Genomic DNA, 25,058 nt, shown 5'->3' on the forward strand with positions numbered 1-25,058 from the left:
GAACGCATCGGTTCGTGGTCTTGTGAGTTGAGCAGAGTGAAATGAAATGTGCAATTTGATAAAATTATCAAGTTGTATTTTGAGAAATGTGAATAAACAGTGATTTCTTATGTACAATCGATCAAAATGTATTTAAAAATGGTGTGGTGTTATGTTTTCATATTGACTTTATTAGATATCTCGCTGAACACCAAACTGACAGCGCAGGGAAAGAGCCACGGTAAAATCGATTTTAAAAAATTAAGCTAACTTCGATCTTCCCTTTGCTACGCTAACGATATTTGTAATAATTTTCGACGTGAGGTAGTTTTCTAATACAAATCATGCAAATGAAGCATCTTTACGGTATTTTGGCCGTTTGCGCGGTAGTGCGCGGCGCCCGATGTTATTTTGGATCGGGGACGAGGCGGACTTGTTTTTCTTTCACTATTCTCACGGTATTTTAGTCTTCCTGAATACGCATTTAGTTGAAACTAATGAGCTTCTTGTTGCGGAGATTTCCCCAAACACCTTGAAATGTGCACACTGGTTGCACCTGCATTGCCAGAACATGTTAACATTTTCAATTTTTCTATTTGCACAGCATGAACGGTAATGGTATTGGTACCTGTTACTGTAAACAATGATAGTAATAAATATGAATATCAAAAATGTGAAGGTAAATGTAAAACATTGTCTTGTTACTGGAAATTCAGAAATTCTTATGCATTATGGGACTATAAAAGATTCTTATTACCCTATAAGATCCCTTTTTTTCATGTTAACTGTTTCCCATGATAGATTTGCAAATTTTTATTTTTTTTCACTGATTAAATTGTATCATTAACAACTAGGTATAATACAAAAAAAAAGCAAATGTAATTCTCATTTTTGGTTTTTATTGTATGAAGTTTTAAAATGTTTGGCCAGCAAAACTGTAGCATAAGTTAAAAATATAGGTTCAGGAAAGTTAATTTAAAAAATAATTTTGAATTTGCAGAATCTGTACATGACCAATGGATGCTGATTGAGAAGGTTCACTTCCAGGTATAATAAATTCTACTGTCATTACATATTCTTCCATCATTAATGAAACTGCTTTGAGCTGAATTATAAAATAGAATAGAATAGATTTAATTTCAAAATTGGTATCACTTATTGACTTCACATCACTTAAATCTAATTATAACTACTACTGCTTCCAAAGCGCATGTGTAGAAGAAGAAAGAATCAATTTACAAATATAGATCTCTAAAACTAAATTAATTCTTTTTATCTTATCTGTTATATTATGATCTCTTAAACTATTGGCTAAACCCCACAAAGAACATAGACATGATTATATGTATGTATGTAGCCAGAATAATGATGATTTGGATTTGTATACACTATACACAAGTGATAGAAAAATTATAAAAAAATATGTTATGTTACTCAAGTAACAGCAAAAGTTTTCTTTTTTATCTACATATGATGATGCAGAAGAGAAGCTGAGGGTGCAAGTGGGAACATGTACAAATGTGAGAGAGATCACAACAATGATTAGACCTAAAAGTGTAATAAGATAATTGAAAAAGTGTTAAACTTAACATGATTCTGTCTCCTTTTTATGCTTTAAACCTTTTTTTTATTTTATATATATGGATGACCAACAGCAAATGTTACAATCATTAGATTATAAAATAAACATTAAAAAGCCAATTACAGCCATTACCATTATTTATCAATCTTTCTTTGTTGTCACCTTTTCCTACTCTTTGTGTGGTGGGTATGTTAATTTTGTACCAACTGCTTTGCTATTGTACCATTTATCAATGTTTTCACTTTTTATGCAAGCTCATTGGTTTAGAGTATTCATTACTTGACCTTTCAGTAAAACTTTCCCCTTCTAACACTCATTTGTTAAATACCTTCACTACTTCAACTAGATTGAAAGATGATGTTTTTACAGGAATATGGCAAAGACGAGGTGATGGTGCCGGAGTCGTCCATCCGCGTGTGGCCGCCGGCGCTGGAGTTCGGGCGCGTGGAGCTGGCGCGGCCCGCGGCGCTCGTGGTGGCGCTCACCAACACCGGCAACGAGACCATGCACCTCACCTCCGTCGCCGGCTCCACGTCGCATTTCCACTCCTCCTTTTTTGAGACTAAGGTGAAATTTTATAGTTTGATGAAAAATATGCGTTATGATCTTAATAAGTCATTATGGTACATTCTACCCGCTGTTTTATTTTGTTGTTGCAATTGTTTATTAGAAAAATATTAGCCATTGTTAATGTTTGTGTAAAATTAATAAAGCCTTCTTTAGCTAGCTAGCAACACTCATAATCTTTGAATCACTTCTTTCATAAAGTGGAAATTGCCTTTAAATTTTGTACTTTATTTATTAGCTCTGTCTACTCCGTAATGGATAAAGACGTAATGTCCCTGTGTGTGAAGTATTGTGTCATTTGTAATAAATAACAAACATTGTAGCCATGTGTAGCCGAGGAAGGAAGTGTGCGCGCACTTAATGCGTTATCTTAGTAGATAATAAATAATGGTCACTGAACTGACAGGTCAGGTCAACTTCCTCATAATTTTCACGTGGTTAAAATTATATCAACAGTTATTGAAAATTATTACTTTTAAACTATTTATTTACCTGCTAATCTTGAGAACTTATGCATGTATTGCAACAGAAAGATCCTACCTACTGCTAATAGGAGGTTGATTCCCATTATTGGTCTTATTTATGACTAGTGCTTTCAATGTTACTTTTTTATTGTTCACTACTAGACCTAATTTACTTTGGAAAATAGTGATAATTTATAATCCATACATTATAATATTTTCGTTTTTTTAAATTATAAAGTGCCGTGTGGTTGCTGGCACCAACAGAAAAAAAACAATAGGACCACTATCTCTTTCCCATGGATGTCGTAAAAAGCGACTAAGGAAGGCTTATAAACTTGGCAGTTTAGGCGATGGGCTAGCAACCTTTCACTATTTGAATCTCAATTCAATCATTAAGCCAAACTGAATGTGGCCTTTTGGTATTTTCAAGACTATTGGCTCCGTCTACCTTGCAAGGGTATAGACGTGATTATATCTATGTATATATGTACAAATTATAAAACAAAAGACCAATTATAATATGTGTGAATTGTAAGTTGTATTTGTTGAAAGTGTATTTAATGTTTGACACTTGCTATGTTCCGCGTGGTGACGTAATGTGTTACGCTGCTGGCTGCCGCCGTGACATTACGTTGCGAAGCCGGCCGGCTGACCACATCCTAATTGCTCTGCTGATAATGTCTTGATAAAACAAAGGTCGCATTATGTGAACTGTAAATGTTTCCTTTGCCATATAACAGTTGTACTCTTGAAGTCTGATATAGTTTTTATTGGAAAAATAACAAAAGCCGCTTTTATTTTCGATGTAGGTTGTATTGTGGTGCAGTGGTAAAGGGCTTGCTACTTAGAATCAAGGTCCCAGGATTAACCCACTCTGATCAGACTTTGAAAGGACTTTTTTGTTAGTTTAACCTTAGTTTGGGATGTTTATGAATAATATATGTATATTACAATAAACATCCCATCACCAGTCTCGAGCTTCTTTTGAAACTTCCAGTATACTTAATTCTATATTATAAAATAAAACAAATTAAAAACAGTCATGAACCACCCACCACGTTATTCCCGGATTATACTAACACATACCGAATAATGCATGAAATTGAATTAAAGTAGAAACAATGCTATGCTCTGAAATTAAATTATTTCGGAGCACAGTCCATACATTTCAGATAGCTTGTCACACCCACTTGACATGTTTTCAGCAGTTAAGATGATTTATCTTTAGTGCCATCTTTGCTACGTTGAAGCCAGCAAGTCGCAGGCCCGGAGGCGCCAGCGAGGGACCACAGAAGCTAACGAGCGCGTCCGGGACGCGGGAAAACTTCGCATTTTGACGTTCCTCGTCCGTCAAGCTCGAATTTTTCCTGCGTCACGGACCGCGCGTCAATCAACACCACGCACTGCGCTCCTAATGATGTACAATAGGGTACCGGACAGTAATCGAAAAAAAATCTAAGTTGTGTTTTAAAATAAAGTTTTTTATACAAGAACATCACTTAGTAAAGATTTTTAAGAAATAACAATGATTTATAATTTAAAATCAATAAATAAAGTTGTGAAAATCCAATATTTTTTATCTGTGCAGCGTAAGAACCCAAACACCAATCACAGTGGGTGACGTCATACCTCAGAAGTGATAAGTAAACAACACTGCTTTGTATGTTATTTCGAGTTATTCTACGATTTATTAGCATTTTTCTAAAAATATTTAATTGTAATTAGTTAAGAATTGAAGGACTTTACTCATAACAGAAGTTGTCGCAAGTGCTTGAAGCCGCCTATATCAAGCTTTTATCATGGAACAAGGTTAATAAAGCCGACAATAGAAATCTCTCAAAAGATTGATATTTTCATGGTCGGCAGTTTCTTTGCCACTAATACCGACTTTTATTTTGCTGAATTTCGCAATGTGAAAACATTTGTGTAAGTATTTCAACCTCTTTTTGTTTATCTTAACAACAGAAATGATTGAAAAAATAACAAACGAAAACATAACCTAAAACTAGTTTCATTGCTTACAAAGTTATTTTCACATATGTTTTTTTTTATGATTTTAAAGGTTACATTATTATGGGTTTTGCATGTTTCTAGATCTGCGAGAAAATACTTAAATTATCCAAGCACTGATCACTTGTAATAAGGCTTGTTTTCCAAACATATGACGTCACGCGATCTGAATTGACGTAAAGTGCTGTTTTCGCGGCAATTTTAAATAAATTACGTTTTTGACGTTTTTTAATACTCCAAATGATTTATTTATTTAAAATAATATTTTTTATGGATATATAAATAAATAAAGATTATTTTTAAACACAATCTGAAAAGTTGTCCGGTACCCTATTTAAAAGTTTCTTAATTATGTTAGTAGTATTCATATATTGTACATGTTATGCTCAACATCTAGGGTTTTTTATCTAACCTATTGTATAATGTAAATTGGCCAATATTTTTTTCTTGTATTATAATGACTTATAATTATAGTCGGTCGTTTACACTAATGTTTGTTTGCCAGACGTTGCCGCCGCAAGCCAACACGTCGTTCACCGTGGTGTTCCTGGGCCAGCGCGAGGGCTTCGTGTCCGCCCACCTCTTCATACACACGTCGCTCGGCGTGCACAAATACCCAGTAAATTAATTACATACATATACATCTCCACACTATCGTCCACAAATACTCGTATACATACCCACATCGTTAACACATTCCCACATCGTCCACTCATTCACTACACATTATAATCGAATATTTTTAGTCGCACATTTTCACGTCATCAACGTACAACAAATTAACGCACACAGGTTGACAGTAATCAAAACCATTGATATGGTGAAATGTTATAGTTGATCGACAAATGCAGGTTTCGGCGGAAGGCGTGCCGAACGAGTTCGACGTGTGGCCGATGGTGGGGGTGCGGGTGCCGCTCAACGCCACGCTGGAGCCGCTGCTCACCATGCGCAACCCCACCGACCACACCATACAGGTATCTCGTAAATTATTCTAGTTTCATATTTCAATTTTTGTTTATTTTTATACATTAATGTGTTCTCATTTCTAATATATAAAAGCGAAAAACACTCACTTAGGAATCACGAAATCTACTGAGCCAATAAATATGAAATTTGGCAGGAAGGTAGATTTTAATTAGGAGGGATCCACTAAGAAAGGATTTTTGGAAATTCTATTCCTAAGGGGGTGAAATAGGGGTTGCAAGTTTGTATGAAACTTCGTCATTTTTAGTGTGGGTTACGCGGACGAAGTCGCGGGCAGCAGCTAGTTTCTAATATTCATTAACAAGAAGAGCCTCTGCTATCTGTGTATGTCATAAATCTGCAGGAACGTAATACGTCACCATTATTGAGAAAAGAGCGCTAACACGCTTTTTATGGATTTCCGTGCCATAGATCCCTCTGTATGTCACATAGCTACTCGATTTTTGAGCAGATAGCTAAACGATGTTAACTTTTTGATTTCTAATTATCAACGAAAACATGATTCGTCCCTTCTCCAGGTGACAGAAATATACTCGTCAAGCTCGTGGTTAGGGCTGCAACTGCCCGACGGCGCGTCGTCCGCGCCGCTCGCGCTGTGGCGCCTCCCGCCGCACAGCGCCGCGCCGCTCGTGCGCCTGCGCCTCGCCGCCGCCTCCGCCGCGCCGCAGCGTGCCTACATACGGTGAGACACGCGTAAATACTCCTATGAAATGTCCGGAATTCATTTCAAAGTATTTTGTTTGTTCCACATTGTGTATAAGTTCTCTGAAATAATTGATAAGATATTTGTTTTCAGGATTAAAGCGAACATAACGGGCGGCGGGCTGGTGGTGGCGGTGGAGGCGCGAATGACTTCGCCGCAGGAGTTCCTGGAGCCGTTGCAGCTGCGGCTGAGGCTTAGGGGTTCCAAAGATGCACAGGAGACGGTCAGTTTCACTCACACACATTTCTTCACGCGATGTTATGATGATGTAAAAAGTGTTGATTGATGAAAGTTTACTTTAACTGAAATTTAGAGAGTAAAAATTAAAATGGCTAAAGATACATAGCCAAACCATGGTCTACATTATGTTACTGGTCACTAAGAAATTTTAATAAAAAATAGCAACTTTTTTAAATATTAAGACTTTAAATTAGCGTCCCATTTTTGAATTGTTGTAAGGTGTAGTGTAGTAGAGATGACCGCGCCTGTGCTGTGCCCCAGGTGGAGATCTCGGCGGGCAGCAGCGCGCCGTCGGCGGCGGAGGGCGCGGCGCGCGTGTGGGGCGCGCGCTGCGCGGGCGCGCCCTTCCCGCCGCGCCACCCGCTGCGGGAGCCCGCGCGCCACGCCAACGGCGCGCTCGACGCCGCGCACGGTCAGCCATACTTCCATACTGCACACATTAGTTGTGCGCCGCCTACTTACTCGTTAAGACAGAATATCTAATAATCTTTACATATAATATAGATATAGATGGGACCTCTAACACATAGAAATGATATCTTGTCCTTACAGGTGTGAAATCAGAGGGTGTACAAGTGACATTATTGCGGCCACAGATCGACGCCTTTCAACCGCTTACGCCCAGCGTACGACTCACGCTTGACTGTAAGTCTCAATTCTCTCCTCTGGACTCAAGCATCATGCTAGCATGTAGCTCCATGCTACATTTCGCGACTCGTAACATGTGGTCCTTGTAGCATGATCTCATGCGGTTGTGACTGTCAATCGTAGCCAAGAATGGATTCGCTGTCTCAATCGCGGTTACAAAGAATTAACATCGTTTGTCGCGCGGTTCCGCGATCGTAACTCCTAGCCTGCCTTATAGTTTTTGCTTCTAGTTCCACCTGGTCTAGAGGTAACTGTTTGTTGCAGTCGGCCGCATGTGGGAGAGCTACATATCGTCGGAGCCGGCGGAGGCGAACGGGTCCGGCGCACAGACGGAGTGGGCGTGGTGCGCGGGGTTCGTGCGCGTGGGGCGCGCCGCCATGCCGTACAGCGTGCGGCTGCGGCGCGGCGGGCTGGCGCTGCTGCCGGCCGCCTTGCTGTGAGTGTGTGCCTTCTGTATCAACGGGTCCGGCGCACAGACAGTGGGCGTGGTGCGCGGGGTTCGTGCGCGTGGGGCGCGCCGCCATGCCGTACAGCGTGCGGCTGCGGCGCGGCGGGCTGGCGCTGCTGCCGGCCGCCTTGCTGTGAGTGTGGGCCTTCTGTGTCGGCGGACTCATGCTCTCTAGCGAGAAACCGATCGATTAAGGTCTATTCCCATACAAAAGGATCTGTTCAGAATTTTTGCTTCGATCACAATCTGTCGACGGCGTTGTAGTGTATAATGTGCGGGAATAAAGCTTCAAATTATATAATAAATCTGTCAATATACCGTTTGCGGATGGTATACAATTTTTCTTAAATAATGGACCTATTTTAATAGGATATCCGAGGACCTAACATGCTTCTTGTGTTCTTAACAGATTCATAACTGCAGACGAGGACGTGATGAAAGTAAGAGAGGTTCAAGTGAAGAACGACTTCAAGATGGCCGTCAGACTGCTCGGGCTGGACTACGAGCCCGAGTTACGGGAATGGTTTCATGTAAGTGCCCAACTTATTATTAATGTGCACGTCAAACGGAAAATCGTCTTGCTCCCATTTTTAATCTTTTTTATGTTTCCCTGTGGTGGTTTAAATCTGATGGGAATGACATATTTGCTTGCCTTTGAATGCTTTCAAATGTTATGTCACAATCTCAGGTTATGACAGTATAATTTCCTTGATAGATAGAAGAGTTGCCCGGTGCCCGCGGCTCCCTCCGCGGCGGCGAGACGCGGACAGTGGCGCGGCTGTCGCTGAAGCGCGCGCCCGACGAGCACGCGCAGCTCAGCTCCGCGCTGCGCGTGCGCAGCTCCCTGGCCGCGCACTCGCTGCCCGTCAGCGTCGCGCCGGGCCGCTTCGTCCTGGTGAGTGTGACGTCATTTCTTGTGCTCATTTTGTTACAATATCGAAAGTTTACATTATTTTTCATTTACTTATTGATACTCCAATACAATAAGAATGTTTGTGTGCAGGAGTGGGAGTGGCCGAACAGCGCGGACGGCACGCTGCGGCTGGGCACGACGGGCACGTCCAGCACGCGGCGCGCGGCGCTCGTGCTGCGCAACCCCGGCCCGCACGCGCTGTGCCTGCGCGCGCTGCACGTCGACCTGCCCGGCGGCTCCTTGCTGCCGCACGACCACACCCACAGCCACAACCACAACCACACGGTGACCACACCTTCTAACCATCCGTTTACGATTCACCTGTCGTTCGACCACTATTGCAAAAAATCCACATCCAATAGTAAACAACTTTCGAACCTGTCTATTGCTTTAAACTTATTTGACGGCGGTTGCAATTATGACTTCTAATCGTACAGTCACGTCGCGTCTGCACTCTCGCTAAAAGCAGATCAATTTCGAAGATTCTCGAAAAATATTTATTACTTTAGCAGTTTAATTACATAATGTTCCAATCAGCGCTGGTCGTTAGTAATTTGACGCCCATTTCCTCTCGACTCCAATGGAAGGCAGTGCGAGCCGTGTATGTGTACGTGTTTATTGAACTCACAAAATATACATACATATTTCTTGAAATATGAGTAAAGAAAATGATTTGTAGGCGTTGTGAAGAAAACTGCAGAATAAGCTATGGAAATTGCATTGTAATATCGCAAGATTCTTAAGTATATTTACAATATGCACTGATGAACTAACAATTCAAGTTAAAACGCCTTTAAATAATAAAAACAATACATTGAACCTTAAAATATGGTTTGGTGCTAATAATCCATTTTTTGTCCCTTTTTTTTATTTGATTTGTTTCCCAGCCAGTACTAGGTACTGTCCAATGAGGTTGTGCCCGTTTGACCCGTCCGTGTGCCCGCAGCGCTGCCTGGAGAGCGGCGCGCGGGCGCGCTGGTGGCTGGTGGTGGTGGCGCCGGCGCGCGGCGGCGAGCTGGCGGGCCGCGTGACGGCGCGCTCGCAGCACGCCGCCGCCAGCGCGCGCGTCACGCTGCGCGCGCGCGCCGGCCACGTGCGCCACGCGCTGCCGCTGCGGCTGCAGGTGCTCCACAACCACAACTTGTTGACGACTTACTTTCGGTTCACATACACACACATATAATCACGTCTATATCCCTCAAAAGCCACGTTCAACCGAATATAATGGAATTATAAATTAAACAAATAATAACAAGTTGCTAGTCCGTCTCAAGTTTATTAGCCATTTCCTTAGTCGCCTTTGAGAATGATAAAAATTCGGTTCACATTTTTATTAAATAGCGTTATTTAATATATTTAGGTACCCTTTTTTGTCTGGTAACGTGAATAGAGCTGGTGTGTTGCAGGGCGCGCCGTACGTGGCGGGCAGCGCGCCGCTGGAGCTGGTGAGCAGCATGGCGCTGCGCATGCGCGCCACGCACGTCACGCCGCCCGGCTGCGGGCTCTCCGTGCAGTGAGTATACACGCTGCGGTTGCGATCGCTGTTTCATTGATTTTTAAATTGCTGATTGATAGATTTTTTCTTTAGGTTAAAAAAATATAATAACTAAGCTTTAGTTTGATACAAAAGTTAGGAAGAAAGAAGCACGCTTCGATCTTATCTAACTTATCAATAACAATGAATCCGGCATTGACGATGATTTGTGTGTTCTTTTGAAAATTCTTTACACAAATCAAATGATTAATCTCTGAGAAAAGGGTTTTTCATGTGATTACTTGTTTAAAGCATCGTTTCGGACAATGGCTCGCATAATTCCAGGTTGGACAAAGACGTGGACATCACTGAAGGCAGGCACACGGTGGGCACCGTGACGTACTCGGCGGAGGCGGGCTGCGCGCCGGACTGCTACGCCGGGCTCGACATGCACTCGCAAGGTACGCTCGCCGGGGAAGCAGGGTGGGCATGGCGATGGTTAATGAAACCACAACCGGTTAATAACATACATACAAATAGGTTCGAATAACCTACCGCGGCCATATACCAATGACTTTTTTAAGCGAGTTTGAATGTTAAACTTTGACTTTCAGCGAGGGCTGGGAAGAGAAGCGCCAATGAGAGTGTTGTCACTGCACCTTCGGTCAACAGTTTTAAGAATAGATTAGATAAAATCTCCAAAGTTTTGGATACACACGCATCAGCTTAATAAGCTGCTAGTGTGTTATAAAATAAAATAAAGTAAAATAAATAAATAAATACATAAAATCACGCCTCTTTCCCAGAGGGGTAGGCAGAGACTACCTCTTTCCACTTGCCACGATCCCTGCATACTTCCTTTGCTTCATCCACATTCATAACTCTCTTCATGGTTAATAATATAGGAATTATTTAATGCGTGAATTATTAAGATTAATCAACAGCTTATATACTAAGGTAAATTGTTAGAAGTGGGGTAACCTCGCTGAGGATGTACTCCGTTTACTGGTACATACGTCACGTAGGTAACTTTGTTGCTAACGCAATAGTGGGTTCACTAGAGACCTATCTATTTACTGTCAATCGGAGCGTCAATGAATGAGTGGTGCGATTTTGAATCCTACTCCTAATGACGGCCCTTATGGCGCAGCGGCAATGAAGAAATACCCAAAATACCTGTCATTCGACAGTCGTTCCTTTCAAAATGTCAGAAGGATCATAATACTAATGATAGCAATGTTGTTTTCAGAGGGCATAGACTGGATTTCGCGGCTACGAATATTATCGGACCGGGAGTCTCCGGAGGCAGACAAAAGCGCCGCGCTGAAGCAAGACGGGGAGCTCATCGCGCGGCGGCTGCAGGCCTTCGCGCGCGCGCGGCGAGCCGAACACAACACTACTATTTATCTTCACACTACAGAGGTCATTTTCTTCTTTAGTCCTGATACAATCATTGCTGGATGCAGTCTCTTCAACGTGTTTCTATTAAACTTGGTATATTGCGATTCGTGTTCAGGTATTGTAATCGGTCCAGCGCATTCGTTGTTTACCGATTTTTTAAAGGTCTTAACTCTGCAACTTCCAGCGACTGTCTTTCATTCTATTTCTGCGTACAGCCATTCTATTTTATCTCCAGTTTGTCCAGTAAACCTGTACCGCAATATCTATGACGCTGGTTCATTTTCTACAAACATCTTAGATGAACGAAGTTCAGTTTGAATTTTAGTTATCAACTGGTGAAATGAGTTGTCAGCAATGTGAATAAACAGAAAACGTGTGATTTGAGCAGGTGGTGCAGATCCCCATTTCGGTGTCGGCGCGCGCGACGTGGCCGCGGCTGCGCGTGCGCGGCGGCGGCGGCGCGCTGTGCGGCGTGGGCGGCGCCGAGCGGCTGCGCGTGCTGCTGCGCAACCCCGCCGCGCGCGACGTGCTGCTGTGGCCCGCGCTGCCGCACCTCGAGCTCGCCGGCCCGCAGCTGTGAGTCGCCGCATTTATATGTATTGCTAAAAAAAGCAAGTGTCGAACCGTCAAGGTGCCCGAATAAGCGTAATGGACAAGGAGGCACAGGCTCATAACCTACCGCGGCCATATACCAATGACTTTTTTAAGCGAGTTTGAATGTTAAACTTTGACTTTCAGCGAGGGCTGGGAAGAGAAGCGCCAATGCCCCGAGTGCACATGGCAGCCCGACACCTTTAGTTTCATCGAGTACCAGGTGGTGAAGGGCAACGTGCGCGTGTGGGAGGCGGGCGAGCGCGACGAGCGGCCCGCGCGCAACCGCACGTGGCTGCCCGCGCTGCTGCTGTCGCCGGGCGCCGAGATCGAGCTCGTGCTCAACTTCACGCCCAAGGTCGCCGCGCCGCTCTCCGCCAAGGTCTACTTGAGGTATTATGATGTTCCCACCCGTTATTACGTTCATGTCAATCTGACTCATGATATAAGTGTAAAAAACCGTTTATAGAGATGTATCAAGAAAAATTTCATTCACCTTATAAATTACTAAATTAGATTCCATTTCAAATTTGACTGAATAGCGTTTTTTTTTAATCTTGGCGGAAAAGTTTAAGTGAAATGTTTTTAGTATAAATAGTATACCTTAACAATGGTGTATTATTCCAGGAACAACCTGACAATAATCGAGAGCGTGCAAGTGTGGGGTCACGGCGTGTACCCGAGCTTCGAGCTGGAGGGGCTGCGGCCCGGGAAGGTGTTCGAGGTGACGTGTTCCCGCTTGGCTCTCTCTCACTTTTCCGTCTCTAGGCTCCACCAATCTTGCTACATCAGAGTTTCAAACTGTTTTAAGGCTTGTTTCATTTTTTAATTTGTGAATGTTTCACGAAATGAAGCCTCCCCTCAATCATATTCTTGTGTTTGCTTTTTTCTCTTGTTTTTCCGTGCGTCGCACAGCTATGCCTTTTTGTCTCCGTATGTTTGTAACTAACTCTGGTGGATCAGATCACCGAGTGCGACGAGTCGGGGCTGGGCATCGCGCACGCGACGGTGGTGGCGCGCAACACGGGCCGCGTGCCCGTCGTGCTGCGCGACTGGCGCGTCAGCGGCAGCGCGTGCGGCGCGCGCGGCTTCCTGCTGGAGCCCTGCGCCGCGCTGGAGCTGCCGCGCAACCACTCGCGGCCGCTGCGGCTGGCCTTCCGCGCCGACTGGACGCGCGCGCGCGTGTCCGCCGCGCTGCAGGTGCGCTCGGCGCTGGGCGCGGCCGAGTTCCCGCTGCGCGCGCGCGTGGCGGCGCGCCTGGCGGCCGCGTGCGCCGCGCGCCTGCCGCGCCCGCCCTGGGAGCGCGCGCTGCACGCGGCGGGCGCGGCGGCGGCGCTGGCGGCGCTGCTGCTGGCGCTGGCGGCCGCCGCGCTCGACGCCGAGCGGGCGCTGCGCCGCACCACCACCGCCGTCGCACAGGTAGGGGAGACTGGGGACACTTGATCCCCATTTTAGTTTATTGCTCATATCTTAGTCTATAGTAATGGCTTTCAGAAAATTTTTGGTGACTACCTAGAAAAACTATTCATCTAACTTTGTACATTATCAGATTATGGAATTAATTAATAACTAGTACTTTTTTTTTTAATTTACTACGACATTACAAAAGGATTAAGTGTCCCCTATGCTGGGAGACTTGATCCCTGTGTAGGTTAGATTTGATTAAAGGGGAACAAGTGTACCTACGTCATTATAAAATAATAATAATGCATTTGACAATATAAAAATTGATTATTTAATCATATAAACATAACAAAAATCAACACTTACAATGGTTATGGGTGAATATACGCTATTTGAATTTCAATGGTCTTTAGAAAATGTTTATGTTAAACTTATTATATTATTGTTTCTCTATGTTTAAACAATAAATAACATGGCCTTTTATCTGGCCCACATAGTCTAATCACGATAATTGTTTAATTTAAAGCATTATTAGCTTAAAAAGTTAAAAATGTATACTCCTCTGGCCTTCCCATTCATGCATTATAATGATTGAACGGCAATATACTTTAAATACGTATACACAAATATGTTTTTTTTTAATTATTACTAACTGTTATAAATATCGAAACATATTTAATCAAAATACATTGTAAAAATATTTTATAATATAAAAAAATAAAACTTGTTTTCATGTCATGTTACAAATACGTCACTTCATCTGGCGAAACTCTAAAGAAGAAAAATTTCACTTAAAATCGCCAATTTGTGTTTTGATCTTGAACTGGGCGCGTCGAACAGTGTGAAGTTAGTAGCAAGCTAATGGTCTTGAGCAAAACTTAAATAATATTGCGTCAGTTTACGAATGAATTTGGGAGAGCGTGTTTTTGCCACTCGTTGGAGTATTTCCTTTGGTAAGCATATGTTTTCGTATTTTATTGTTGGAAAACTGTTTATTAGCACAATGCAAGGTTTATTGTGTGTAGATGTCATGTGTTACGTCAAACTGTGGTGCGAAAATCGAGTGATGTTATTTTTGTACGTTAAGTACGATTTTGTCACTTCTCTGGCGTCACTTCTGTGGCAAATTTCATGCCAGAGGAAATACATGATCGCCAGAGAAGTGACGAAATTCTGTTTCGTTAAATATCTTAATTAGACGGCTGATTTGGTGTAATGGTTAAGAAGTTGGTCATTACGCCTGAGGTCGCGGGTTCGATCCCCGCACAGTACAAACATTTCTGTGCATGAACGTGCCTGTAGTGGGCCATCCGCGGGGATCTCGGGCCCCAGGTACAAGTATTCTGCTACGCAGATGATACGCTTGTGGCCGCCTGGAGACACGAACTTGAAGCGGCAGAAATGATGATTCGTTCGTCGCGTTGGTATGCTAGGGTTAATGGTAGCCCTGAGCAAAACGGAGGCCATCGCCTTTGGCGGTCGAGGTTGGAAGACTCAGGCCGGTGTGTTCATGATGGTGGATGGGGAGAGGGTACATGTAATGCCACACATCAAATACCTTGGCATCATATTGGACCCACGGTGGAACTTCGGGGAGCACTTTAGACAGCTAGCTCCCCAATTAGTGAGAACCGCATCGGCACTCAGCCGGCTGCTGCCCAACATTGGTGGGCCTGGTGCTACATATCGGCGCCTATATGCAGGTGTAACACGCAGCATGGCGCTGTATGGGTTGCCGATATGGGCGGATAGGCTCACTAGAGCCAACAGGGCCTTGCTGCGACGACCACAGCGTGTGGTGGCCATACGTATCTGCAAGGCCTACACCACTGTGGCGTGGGCGGCAGCCTGCGCTCTGGCTGGTACCCCACCCTGGGAACTGGACGCTCTGGCCCAAAAGGAGTTGTTCTGGGAAAGGAGGAGGAGGGCGGAGATGCCTGAATTAGCGGAAGCGGCTGGTGTAAACTTGGCTGTGGTATTGCGGGAGCGATAGAGAACTCCGAATTCAGCCATTGTACTATCGGGGCGCTCCTTCCATCGCTTGACAACTGGTTGGACCGACGCCACGGCCAGGTGACATTCAGGCTGACGCAGGTAATGACCGGACATGGTTGCTTCGGTCATTACCTGCATCGGATTAGATAAGAGGCTACTGAGGTCTGCCACGAGTGTGGGGAGCCGGATGATACGGCCCAACATACTCTGGCAGAGTGCTCGAAGTGGTCGGATGAGCGGGCCACCCTCATGACCGCCTTAGAAATAGGGAACCTCTCGCTGCAAAGTGTAGTAGCTGCGATGCTGTGCTGCAAGAGGAAATGGGAAGCAGTGGTTTCCTTCTGCGAGTACGTCATCTCGCAGAACACGATTACTTTATCGTGCGCGCCTTCTGCCTCACTAGGGTCACTTCCCGACCCTGGGATGGAAAGGGCGGCCAGCAACTTACTGGTCACCTATTACAGCAAGATTCCCGGCACAGAAGCGCCGGGCAGCCTGAGAGCATCGTGGTGAAATTCCTGCGATCCCATGATGCAAAATCATCACCCTCAAAATGGCAAGAAGGGCGCACGGAGGGGTTTTAGTGGGTAGGCTGGTTTACTAGGTGCCAGGAGTCCCACACTCTCCCGGGTGTTGACCCGGGGTCTTGTCCGTAAAAAGGATTTCCCCTTCGATAACAAAAAAAAAAGTATAGTAAGTTCAGTATTTGAGTATAAAATATTTAGCTACACAAAAATTGTTGATTCTGATCTGAAAATGAAAGAGTTCATTTATACTGGAGACTGAAACTTTTAAGTTGTTTAAATAACCTCGAGACTGAAAGGTGTATCATTAAATAGTACTATTGTTTTGTTTTGTGAAAGAAGAGTATATTTTTTTTTAGTAAGTTGGTTAAGAATACAGTGCTTTAAATGTTACAAACTTAGAATTTTGTGATTGTTTTATAATAAAAAAACTATTAAAGGGTAATATTTACTGTTAATTTCATCACAGATGAGACTGATAAGCAGAATATACTTCATTCTGTTATTTTAAACGGGCATTGAAAACTTAAGCATTAAAAAATAATAAGGTTGCATTAAGAAATTGTGAAGACTGAATGTGCCTTATATAATAAAAAATATTCTAATACAATAATTTAAACGTGTTTAATTTAATATAAGTCTCTTTACTCGTCTTATAACAATGGTGTGTCACTTTCCTGGTTCAATTTGTCACTACTCTGCCAGTAGTGTCACTCCTCTGGTAACACATTTTCCTCTGGTACTTATAAAACACCAAAATATGAGAAATTCTTCTGGCCTCCATCATTAAAACTTTAAAAATAGTGTCAAATAGAGAAATTATAAATATTAAATAAAATGGATAAAATTTCCTTCTGGGACACAAAAAAATCAAATAGCGTATATTCACCCTTATATTATTTTAGACCTCTATGTGGTTACTTTAAGATAATTTGAGTCTTACTTAGTTAATAATCACAATCCTTACTAAATGCGTACCTACTAAAACTTTTTGTCTTATTTTTATTATCGCAATGATTTACATCATTATAGGGAAATTTAACATCTGGCTGTCGTTGTTGTTTCCTGGCGTATCTTCTTAGTGTCGTCAAAGGCACAGCATAAAGTTTTGCAGTTCCTTTGATAGTATTTCCTTTCAAAATCTCTTTAACCGCTTATTCAAGTTTTGTTTTGTCTATGGGTATGGTTTCTTAGCGCCCTCTTTATACGTAATATACGTTAATATTTTTCTTCCATCTAAAACAAGTAAAAATACTGAGCTATCTATACCTAACCAAATATAGGGGACACTTGACCCCGGGATCAAATCTCCCCGCGCACGCAGGGATCAAGTACCCGGAACTGATTTTTTTCAAAAACCAAATTTTTGTTAAAGAAATAAAGCGGCAATTAGATGAAAAACCCATCAATACAAACTTCAATTAACATCTTTTCTTGTCTTTAGAATGTGGTTACTAATTTATAATTAATAATAACTATAGATAATGATTTAAATACTCACAGAAAAATATTTTCACCTGGCGAAAACAAAATGGCACCACTGCTCTGAAGTTGTCAATTGTGAACCGTCAAATTTACGTTCAGCCATAAACAATGAGTGAAAGCAACAGTATTGCCAGCCTTTAAAATAAAAATACCGTGTGCTTATGGATTTATTGACAAGGGATCAAGTCTCCCTGGGGATCAAGTATCCCCAGTCTCCCTATACAGTGTGCACTGTTATTGTAGCATGTTACACTTTGCGTTTTGTCACTCTTGAATTTTTGTAGAATGTCGTTACGAATCGAAATTTTGACCCGTGGCGTGTTAATATCGTGTTCGCAGCAGCCGCCGCCGTCGCACTCGCCGCTGGACCTGCGCGGCGTGGCGGCCGCGTGCCGCACGGAGTCCCCGCCCCGCGCGCCCGCGCCCCGCCGCAAGCGCCCCCGCCGCGCCCCGCCGCTCGACCCCGCCGCCGAGCGACACGCCTTCCAGCGGTGGCGGGCTGAGGTAACCTAAGGCTTACCAAACTTACGGTTATCGTCGATAAATCGTAGAAGACTCGCTAATCTAACAAATACACTTGACTATATATGATGCTAAGAGAATAGTTATGTTTGTTAGGTACTACGACGCGCTGAGTCCCACTCGAGCGAGGACGCGGACGCCTCGCAGGACGCCGAGACAGACTCCACGCCGCCGCCCATGGCGCCGCGCGGGGAGCCCGGCGCGCACGCCGCCGACACAGGTCTGTACTGGCTCGGGGCGGTGGCGCGCACGCAGCGCAGGGGCAAATAATCATTCTGTATAAAAGTAAAAAATATATAATTTTCGTGTATCTTTGTTATTGTGTATTATCTAGTTGTGTGGTTTTTTTGAAGTTCGTTCGTTCGTTTGTATATCTCAACAATAAGTATGGTGGCAGGATCGGAGTCGTCGTCCCCGGGCGAGGAGCGCGACGAGCACGACGAGCCGCTGCCGGCGGCGGGCGCGGCGGACGCGGCGGGCGCGGCGGGCGGGCCGCCGGCGCAGGCGCACCCCGCGCGCGCCTCCCCGCCGCGCGCGCCCCCCGCGCCGCGCCGCGCCGAGCGCCCGCGCGCCGACGACGCCCGCGCGCGCGGCCCGCCGCGACACCACGCCAGGAAGGTGCGCCGCTGCCAATCATATCTTACTACACATAGTAGTGCACATCATCACATTTTGTTACCAATAGAGTGCCACGAGTGGTACATATTACGATCGGGCTAGTCAACCTCAATCTGCCTGGTGATAAGCAAGATGAGGCCTAAGGAGATGCACGGAAGCTCAAATAATACCTATTCATTCTTGCCTTGAAAATCCAAATCCAAACTTCGAAGCTATTAAAACTTTGTTTGCTTTGTAAGATTAAAAGATAACTTAACATGACTTAGAATTTAGGCAATAAAATATCACCACAATTTACTTGTAACGACAGCAATGTTGTATAATCACGTCTACATCCCTTGTGGGGGGGTAGTTAGAATCTGTAAATAGAACCGTCTTGAAAATAATGATTAATCGCATCACCTGTTTCAATTAATGTAAGAATAGTAACTCAAAAAGTGACAGCAGCTGACTGTCGTCAGCTCAACGCGTAAAAATAGAAATGTGACAATGTTAGACTTAAATACAATCCTGAAGTTTGTTGTCGTGCCCCCCCACTCAGGAGAAGAGTTCCCGGCGGCGCTTCCCGGCGGAGCGCGCGGCGCCCGCGAGCCCGTCGCCGGCCGCGGGCGCGCCCTCCGCGCCGCGCGCGCCGGCCGCGCTGCGCCGCGGCGCCACCTGGAGCTCCGTGGTGGCGGACGGCCCGCCCGCGCCCGCGCCGCCGCCGCTGGCGCCCATCGGCTCGGACGTGCGGCGGCGCGCGGACGCGGCCGGCGCGCACTCGCTCTTCTACTACAACGAGGCCGCGCCGCACGCCTGGCGGCTCACTGACTACACAGGTATTCCTTTTCATTTCAACTTTATTGTACAAATGTTAGAAGATTTATCTACCTGTCTACCATTGGGTCTGACAGAGAACTATATTATATGTTTTATTTATAAACTGTAAATTATTTGATGGTGTACATTCTAGGCAGGAGATGAGAAAGAGAGTCGGTTGAATGTTCCAACTGCAGATTGTAAAAGTCACTAGACGGTATGGTATCTTAACTTGTAATGTAATTCGAATTTGTGACGTCCTTATTTTTTAATTTTTATGTTATCATAAATGATCTGATTATACCTTAATTTGTGAATAGGCACATTCGTTTCCCAACACCACGTGACACTAGCACTGACTATCGTATCGCTTCCAGAAGACGGCACCAGCAGCCCGCGCGGCGCGCCGAGCCTGGGGTACGGGTCGGTGTGGGGCGGCGCCGAGCCCGCGTGGCTGTGGGGCGCGGACCCCGTGCGGCCGCCCCCCGGGTTCGCGCCGCCCGCCGCGCCGCGCGCCTACGACCCGTTCCGCTCGCTGGCCGCCATCTGGGGGCCCGGCGCGCTGGACTGGCGCCGCGACCCCGACGACCCGCCGCCGGGGAACTGAACGTGTGTCCCCGCCCGCCCCGCAGCGCTCTAGTCCGCCCCCCGCGCCGCGGCCTGCACTCCCCCGAGAGATCGTCTGTTCAAGACTGAATAAAACTTACGTTTCTTAAACTTATTCTTCGAAGTTTTATTTTAATGTACTTACACCTCGCCAATATACAAAAACTTCATTACTACGAGATACATACAGACACGTCTATTTCCCTTGCGGGGTAGACAGAGCCAACAGTCTTGATAAGACTGAATGGCTATGTTCAGCTGTATGGCTTTATGATGGAATTGAGCCTCAAATAGTGAAAGGTTGTTGCCCCATCGCCTACAAGAGGAATACTAGGAGATATTGGGATTTATATATCTATAAGAAAAAATATTAAGATTGAATTAATTGTTTATTATTATTAAAAAATTTACTCTTATCTCAAAATCATTATTGCTTCATTTGATGTTCAATTGGATCTTAAAAATTTAATACAGTGCACAAATGAAACGTAACAAAAGTCTATCCAGACACTTATCTTCGCGAAAACAAGTACTCCGATTTTCTCAGATGTGTTTTAGCTTGATCCAACATAACAATAGGTTTTCAAAATTTTTTTCACCCTTCTAATGTCACACCCATAAAACATTGAATATGATGAAGGTTGGCCGTGGCGGCAGCATGTGTGGATGCGCCATAAGGAGACAATAGAGGAGATCAACTTTCTATTTGTTCCACAGGTTTTAATGTCCGGCGAATATTTTTCCAATTTGTTGATAATCTAAGTTCTATATACAATCAGGAACATTTAAAACAATGCTCACATAATAAATTAACAACCGTACATAACTTAGTATCTATATTTGGTGGAGTAATCTTTTGGTGATACTACTAAACCGCGTCCCTTCCGAGCTCCTCTGTACACAGTCTCGATGATGTCAATCATCTCTTGCTTGTCTTCTAGTGGCCAGTTGATCTTGTTGTTGTTGCCAGTCCCCAAGTCGATCATGATGTGCTTGTTGCGGAAGAAGAACATCACCGTACATGGGTCATACAACTCATACCTGTGAAAAAGGTTAAATTTGTGATTTGAAAAATATAACCCTTTGAATACTGCAAGTAAACTCAAATTGACCATGAACTAAAAAGTAAAAAGTAATTAAACCCTAATAATAGTGCGAAGTTGATCATGGATTCATCAGTCATATGTACTAAAAGTTAAAGCCAAGAATTTGCATTGTATTGAAACAGCATTCCTTAACATTTAAGCAATTTTGAGTGTTTACTCACATTTTATTAAAATCTGGCACTTCTGTGATATCTACAAGGTAAATAACTGCAAAGTTTTTCACTTTTTCTGCAATGCTGTAAAGAACTTCATCCATTTTCATGCATGTAGGGTCCCAGTCGTGACCAAATCTAATAACCTGAAAAAAGATAAATTTTCTGAGTATATATAACCAGGTAACTGCTCAAATTCAGTAATTATTAATTTTCTTTTTTAGATGTTGGGTGTTGTGATATTGTTTTAATTAAACACAACAGTATTTCTTGTTCAGCTGTACTGCTCAAATTGATGGCAAAAAACGCTTTAAACTTCATTGACAAGTCAATCTTGCTGAATGAAACATATATATTATATATATAGGGTGATTGCGCTGGTTTTCGTCCAATTAGCGGAGTTGCTAGCTTTCAGGCGTAAAAATAATATGATAAAGTATCCTAATTAAAATAGCTCATATTTGTTTATATACCTCATATAGTCTATTTTTGATAAAAATTAAGAAACTTTTAATTATATCTACATTGTTTTTTATATAAATAATTAAATGTTAAATGGCAGATTTCACTAGTTTTCATCCAAAAAATTTAGTTTTCGCCCTGATGTGATCTAGTTTCCGTCCAGTATGTAAAAAAGAGTAAAAGTGCAATGTTAAATAAAAACTGTTTTCATAATCTTTTATTTAATCCACAAAAATATTTATTCTTCAGCAGTAGATTTCCTGCTTTTTTTATTTCTCCGAATCCATCTATAACAATTAATTTAATAGTTTAGTACCTACTAGAAAAACCTGTACGAATTAACAAGAAAATGTGTTAGAAGTAGATTCCACACTATTATGGACGAAAACTAATACAAAAAAAATTGCTGTTTAGTTTTCGTCCATGCCATTTAAACATTTTTTTAAACAAGCAATACTGAGAAATTATTGGACGGTAACTAAATATCTTGTCAAATAGCCAATAAAGTTCATATCTGAAGAAAACACATATTTTTTTATAGATCTGAAAAAGTAAAATGAACATTCCAAATATTTAGCTTGCTGTTTTAGTTTCCGTCCACCAGGACGGAAACCAAATAATTGGTAAAATAGGCATGTCAGTATTCGTCCACCAACTTTTACTAAGATTACTACAAAAACATTTTAAAATAACCTAAACATAATGTTAGTTATACTCTTAAATATCCTTACATGCCAAAATATTACCCAATCTAAGTGAAATAGTCATAAAACCCACCACGGAGTGTTCCTGCACCAGCTATTTTTTTTGTATCGGAATGACGTCTACAAAACATGAACACATGCCGGCCACTGAGTTTAATTTTTTCGAAGTTTTCACTTGACAAATTGGATTTTGTGGTTGTTAGAACTGTTGCTTAAGTATGAAGGATCGTGACAAGTTGCAACTTGCGCGCATAGGTGTATTTATATTCCTTTTATATGCGTTTAGAAGTTAAATGGACGAAAAGTAGAACTGGACGCCAAACCAGCGCAATTACCCTATATATATACACATCCCATAAATATATGATTACATCTTATAGTTCCTGAACAAAATTATATAAATATAATAGATAATAGATTAGGTCTTCTTTCAGACTTTAATCAACACTGGAGAGGAGACTAGGTTTCGTCTTTGACCATAGATACTGAACTCTGCAATGCTTTTGCAGGGGAACCTATATATCAATCAAGGTTACACACCAGTTGTCTGCATGTGTAGGTTTCTTCATAATGTGTATCCCCACCATAGACGCATCAGTTAGTATTCAAACAAAACTTCGAAAATAGTCATTAAGTCATTGATAGTTTAAGAGGTGAGATTCGAACCTGTGCCTTTATGCGCATTTTAACCGGGCACCTTACCGATTCCAATACCGACGCGCCCTCGAATTTTTTTTGATAATGTACCTATCAATTATTATTTCATTTTCATTGCAGATTAGGTTTAATTTGTATTTAGTTTTAGAAGTATAAGTTTTTAATGCTATTATAACAGTAACAAACAGAGTCAAAAGACATAAATTAGTTTAATCGGAATAATAAAAACTTTAATCTCGAAAATTCTTATGGAAGCTACCGTGACTTACCACGACCCTATCTTCCTCGGATAGTATAGCTTGGTCCACTTGCCAGCCATTGTGTAAATGTCCCAGCATGTAACTCATGGTGAAGGCTCAGAAAATTTGTTTCCAATAATGTTATAATAATCTAAAAAATAGCGAAAATATTTATTCGCACACAACACATGAACATAACAACCCGACACGACAAAATCACTTTGTCGTTTGTCACTGTCTGTCTGTCTGTCGACTGTCATTGTCTGTCTCAACTGTCATAAATAGAAGTGAGCTAAAATAACATGATCGTTTTTACACAACGTATGTCTATTCGACAACGCAAACGTTGTGGCCGACTTTGACAATATTTTATTTCTAAAACGTTAAATGAACATTGTCTCCCGTCGTGGTATCGTGGTTGGCATGCAGGCAACATCGCGAGAGTCGTTTGGGGAGAAGTAAAAACATAAACAACGACAACGGAAATAGCGAACAAACATCTCTTCCGGTGGGCATTAAGCCTGGCTGGATAAAGTATGAAAAAAAGTTAATTTTATTTTAATACATACATATGATAACGTATTTATTCCTAACCCCTTATCCCTTTATCACCTTTTGCGATATTCAAGGGAAAGAGATAGAGCTCGGCATTTTATCTTGGTTGTCCAATTATCCCTGAAAGTCAATACTATACGCGCAATGTCATCAATTTATTCAATAACGCCATATTGTCACAACGAGTTAGTTTTACTACTTCGTTACAACTGCGAAACGAATTTGTTTTGTGCTAAAACCTATCTAATATGTACATTGGTTGTCAAATACCTCGTTTTGAAAATAAATGTTTTGAACAACGTTGTGGGCATGTTGGCAACTTTTCTTGTGTTATGTTCATAACGCCCAACGATCAAACTAGTCATTAACGATAGTCATTACCAATGTTGTATCAATGTCAAGTATCACTTAAAGTTCCATAAAAAAATACTTGTTGCTTATAAGGCATGTGCCGTGTGGTTCCCGGTACCAATAAATAAAAAAGAATAGGACGACTCCATCTCGTTCCCATGGATGTCGTAAAAGGCGACTAAGGGTTGGGCTTATAAACTTGGGATTCTTCTTTTAGGCGATGGGCTAGCAACCTGTCACTATTTGAATCTCAATTCCATCATAAAGGCAAACAGCTGAACGTGGCCTATCAGTCTTTTCGAGACTGTTGGCTCTGTCTACCCCGCAAGGGATAGACATGATTATATGTATGTATGCTTATAAGGCAACAATATCTATACATACTAATATTATAAAGCTGAAGAGCCTAATCTACAATATTATATTATGTTATATATATAAAAGAAAGTCGTGTTAGTTACACCACTTATAACTCAAGAACGGCAGAACAGCTTAGAGCCAGGAGACGGACATAGGATACTTTTTATCCCGTTCGACAGCGTTCCCGTGTGACTTGACATGAAACGTCAGTCACTATAAAACGTGGTATAACAAAAAAGAATCAGACTTGGAATAACAAAACGCAAATGACAGCTATGTAATTGACGTAAATTCAAATAAATCCTCCTACTAATATTATAGATGCGAAAGTTTGTGAGTATGTCAGTATAGATGTTTGTTACTCTTTCACGCAAAAACTACTGAACCGATTATGATGAAATTTGATATGTAGGTAGCTGAAGACCCAGAATAATATATAAGCTACTTTTTATCCCGGAGTTCCCGCGGTATTGATAGGGTTTCCATGCGGATGAAGTCGCGGGCGACCTCTAGTGT

General features: G+C 42.6%; 2 protein-coding genes across 2 annotated transcripts; one reads left to right on the forward strand and one right to left on the reverse strand.

Moving 5' to 3' along the window:
- The first annotated feature begins 9 nt into the window (after positions 1–9).
- LOC106140662 (uncharacterized) lies at positions 10–20,071 on the forward strand. The gene is given in 27 exon segments (XM_060950229.1): positions 10–220; positions 980–1,026; positions 1,931–2,128; positions 5,108–5,221; positions 5,454–5,576; positions 6,105–6,268; positions 6,383–6,512; positions 6,755–6,941; positions 7,082–7,174; positions 7,442–7,618; positions 7,620–7,758; positions 8,035–8,155; positions 8,341–8,520; positions 8,629–8,823; positions 9,485–9,661; positions 9,945–10,051; positions 10,358–10,473; positions 11,262–11,434; positions 11,802–11,989; positions 12,152–12,397; positions 12,632–12,728; positions 12,968–13,423; positions 17,752–17,916; positions 18,031–18,154; positions 18,332–18,552; positions 19,094–19,370; positions 19,728–20,071. Coding segments are annotated over 27 exon segments (4,539 nt in total). The 5' UTR covers positions 10–126; the 3' UTR covers positions 19,958–20,071.
- Positions 20,072–20,332: 261 nt separating this feature from the next.
- On the reverse strand, positions 20,333–23,518 carry LOC106140663 (thioredoxin-like protein 4A). The gene is made up of 3 exons (XM_013342285.2): positions 23,307–23,518; positions 21,224–21,360; positions 20,333–20,997 (listed from the first exon to the last, which is right to left on the reverse strand). Exons 1-3 carry the CDS (start codon positions 23,382–23,384, stop codon positions 20,784–20,786), a joined length of 429 nt encoding a protein of 142 aa, XP_013197739.1. The 5' UTR covers positions 23,385–23,518; the 3' UTR covers positions 20,333–20,783.
- Between the last annotated feature and the right edge of the window lie 1,540 nt (positions 23,519–25,058).

Source organism: Amyelois transitella, chromosome 21, assembly GCF_032362555.1.
Source record: "Amyelois transitella isolate CPQ chromosome 21, ilAmyTran1.1, whole genome shotgun sequence".
Lineage (NCBI taxonomy): Eukaryota > Metazoa > Arthropoda > Insecta > Lepidoptera > Pyralidae > Amyelois > Amyelois transitella.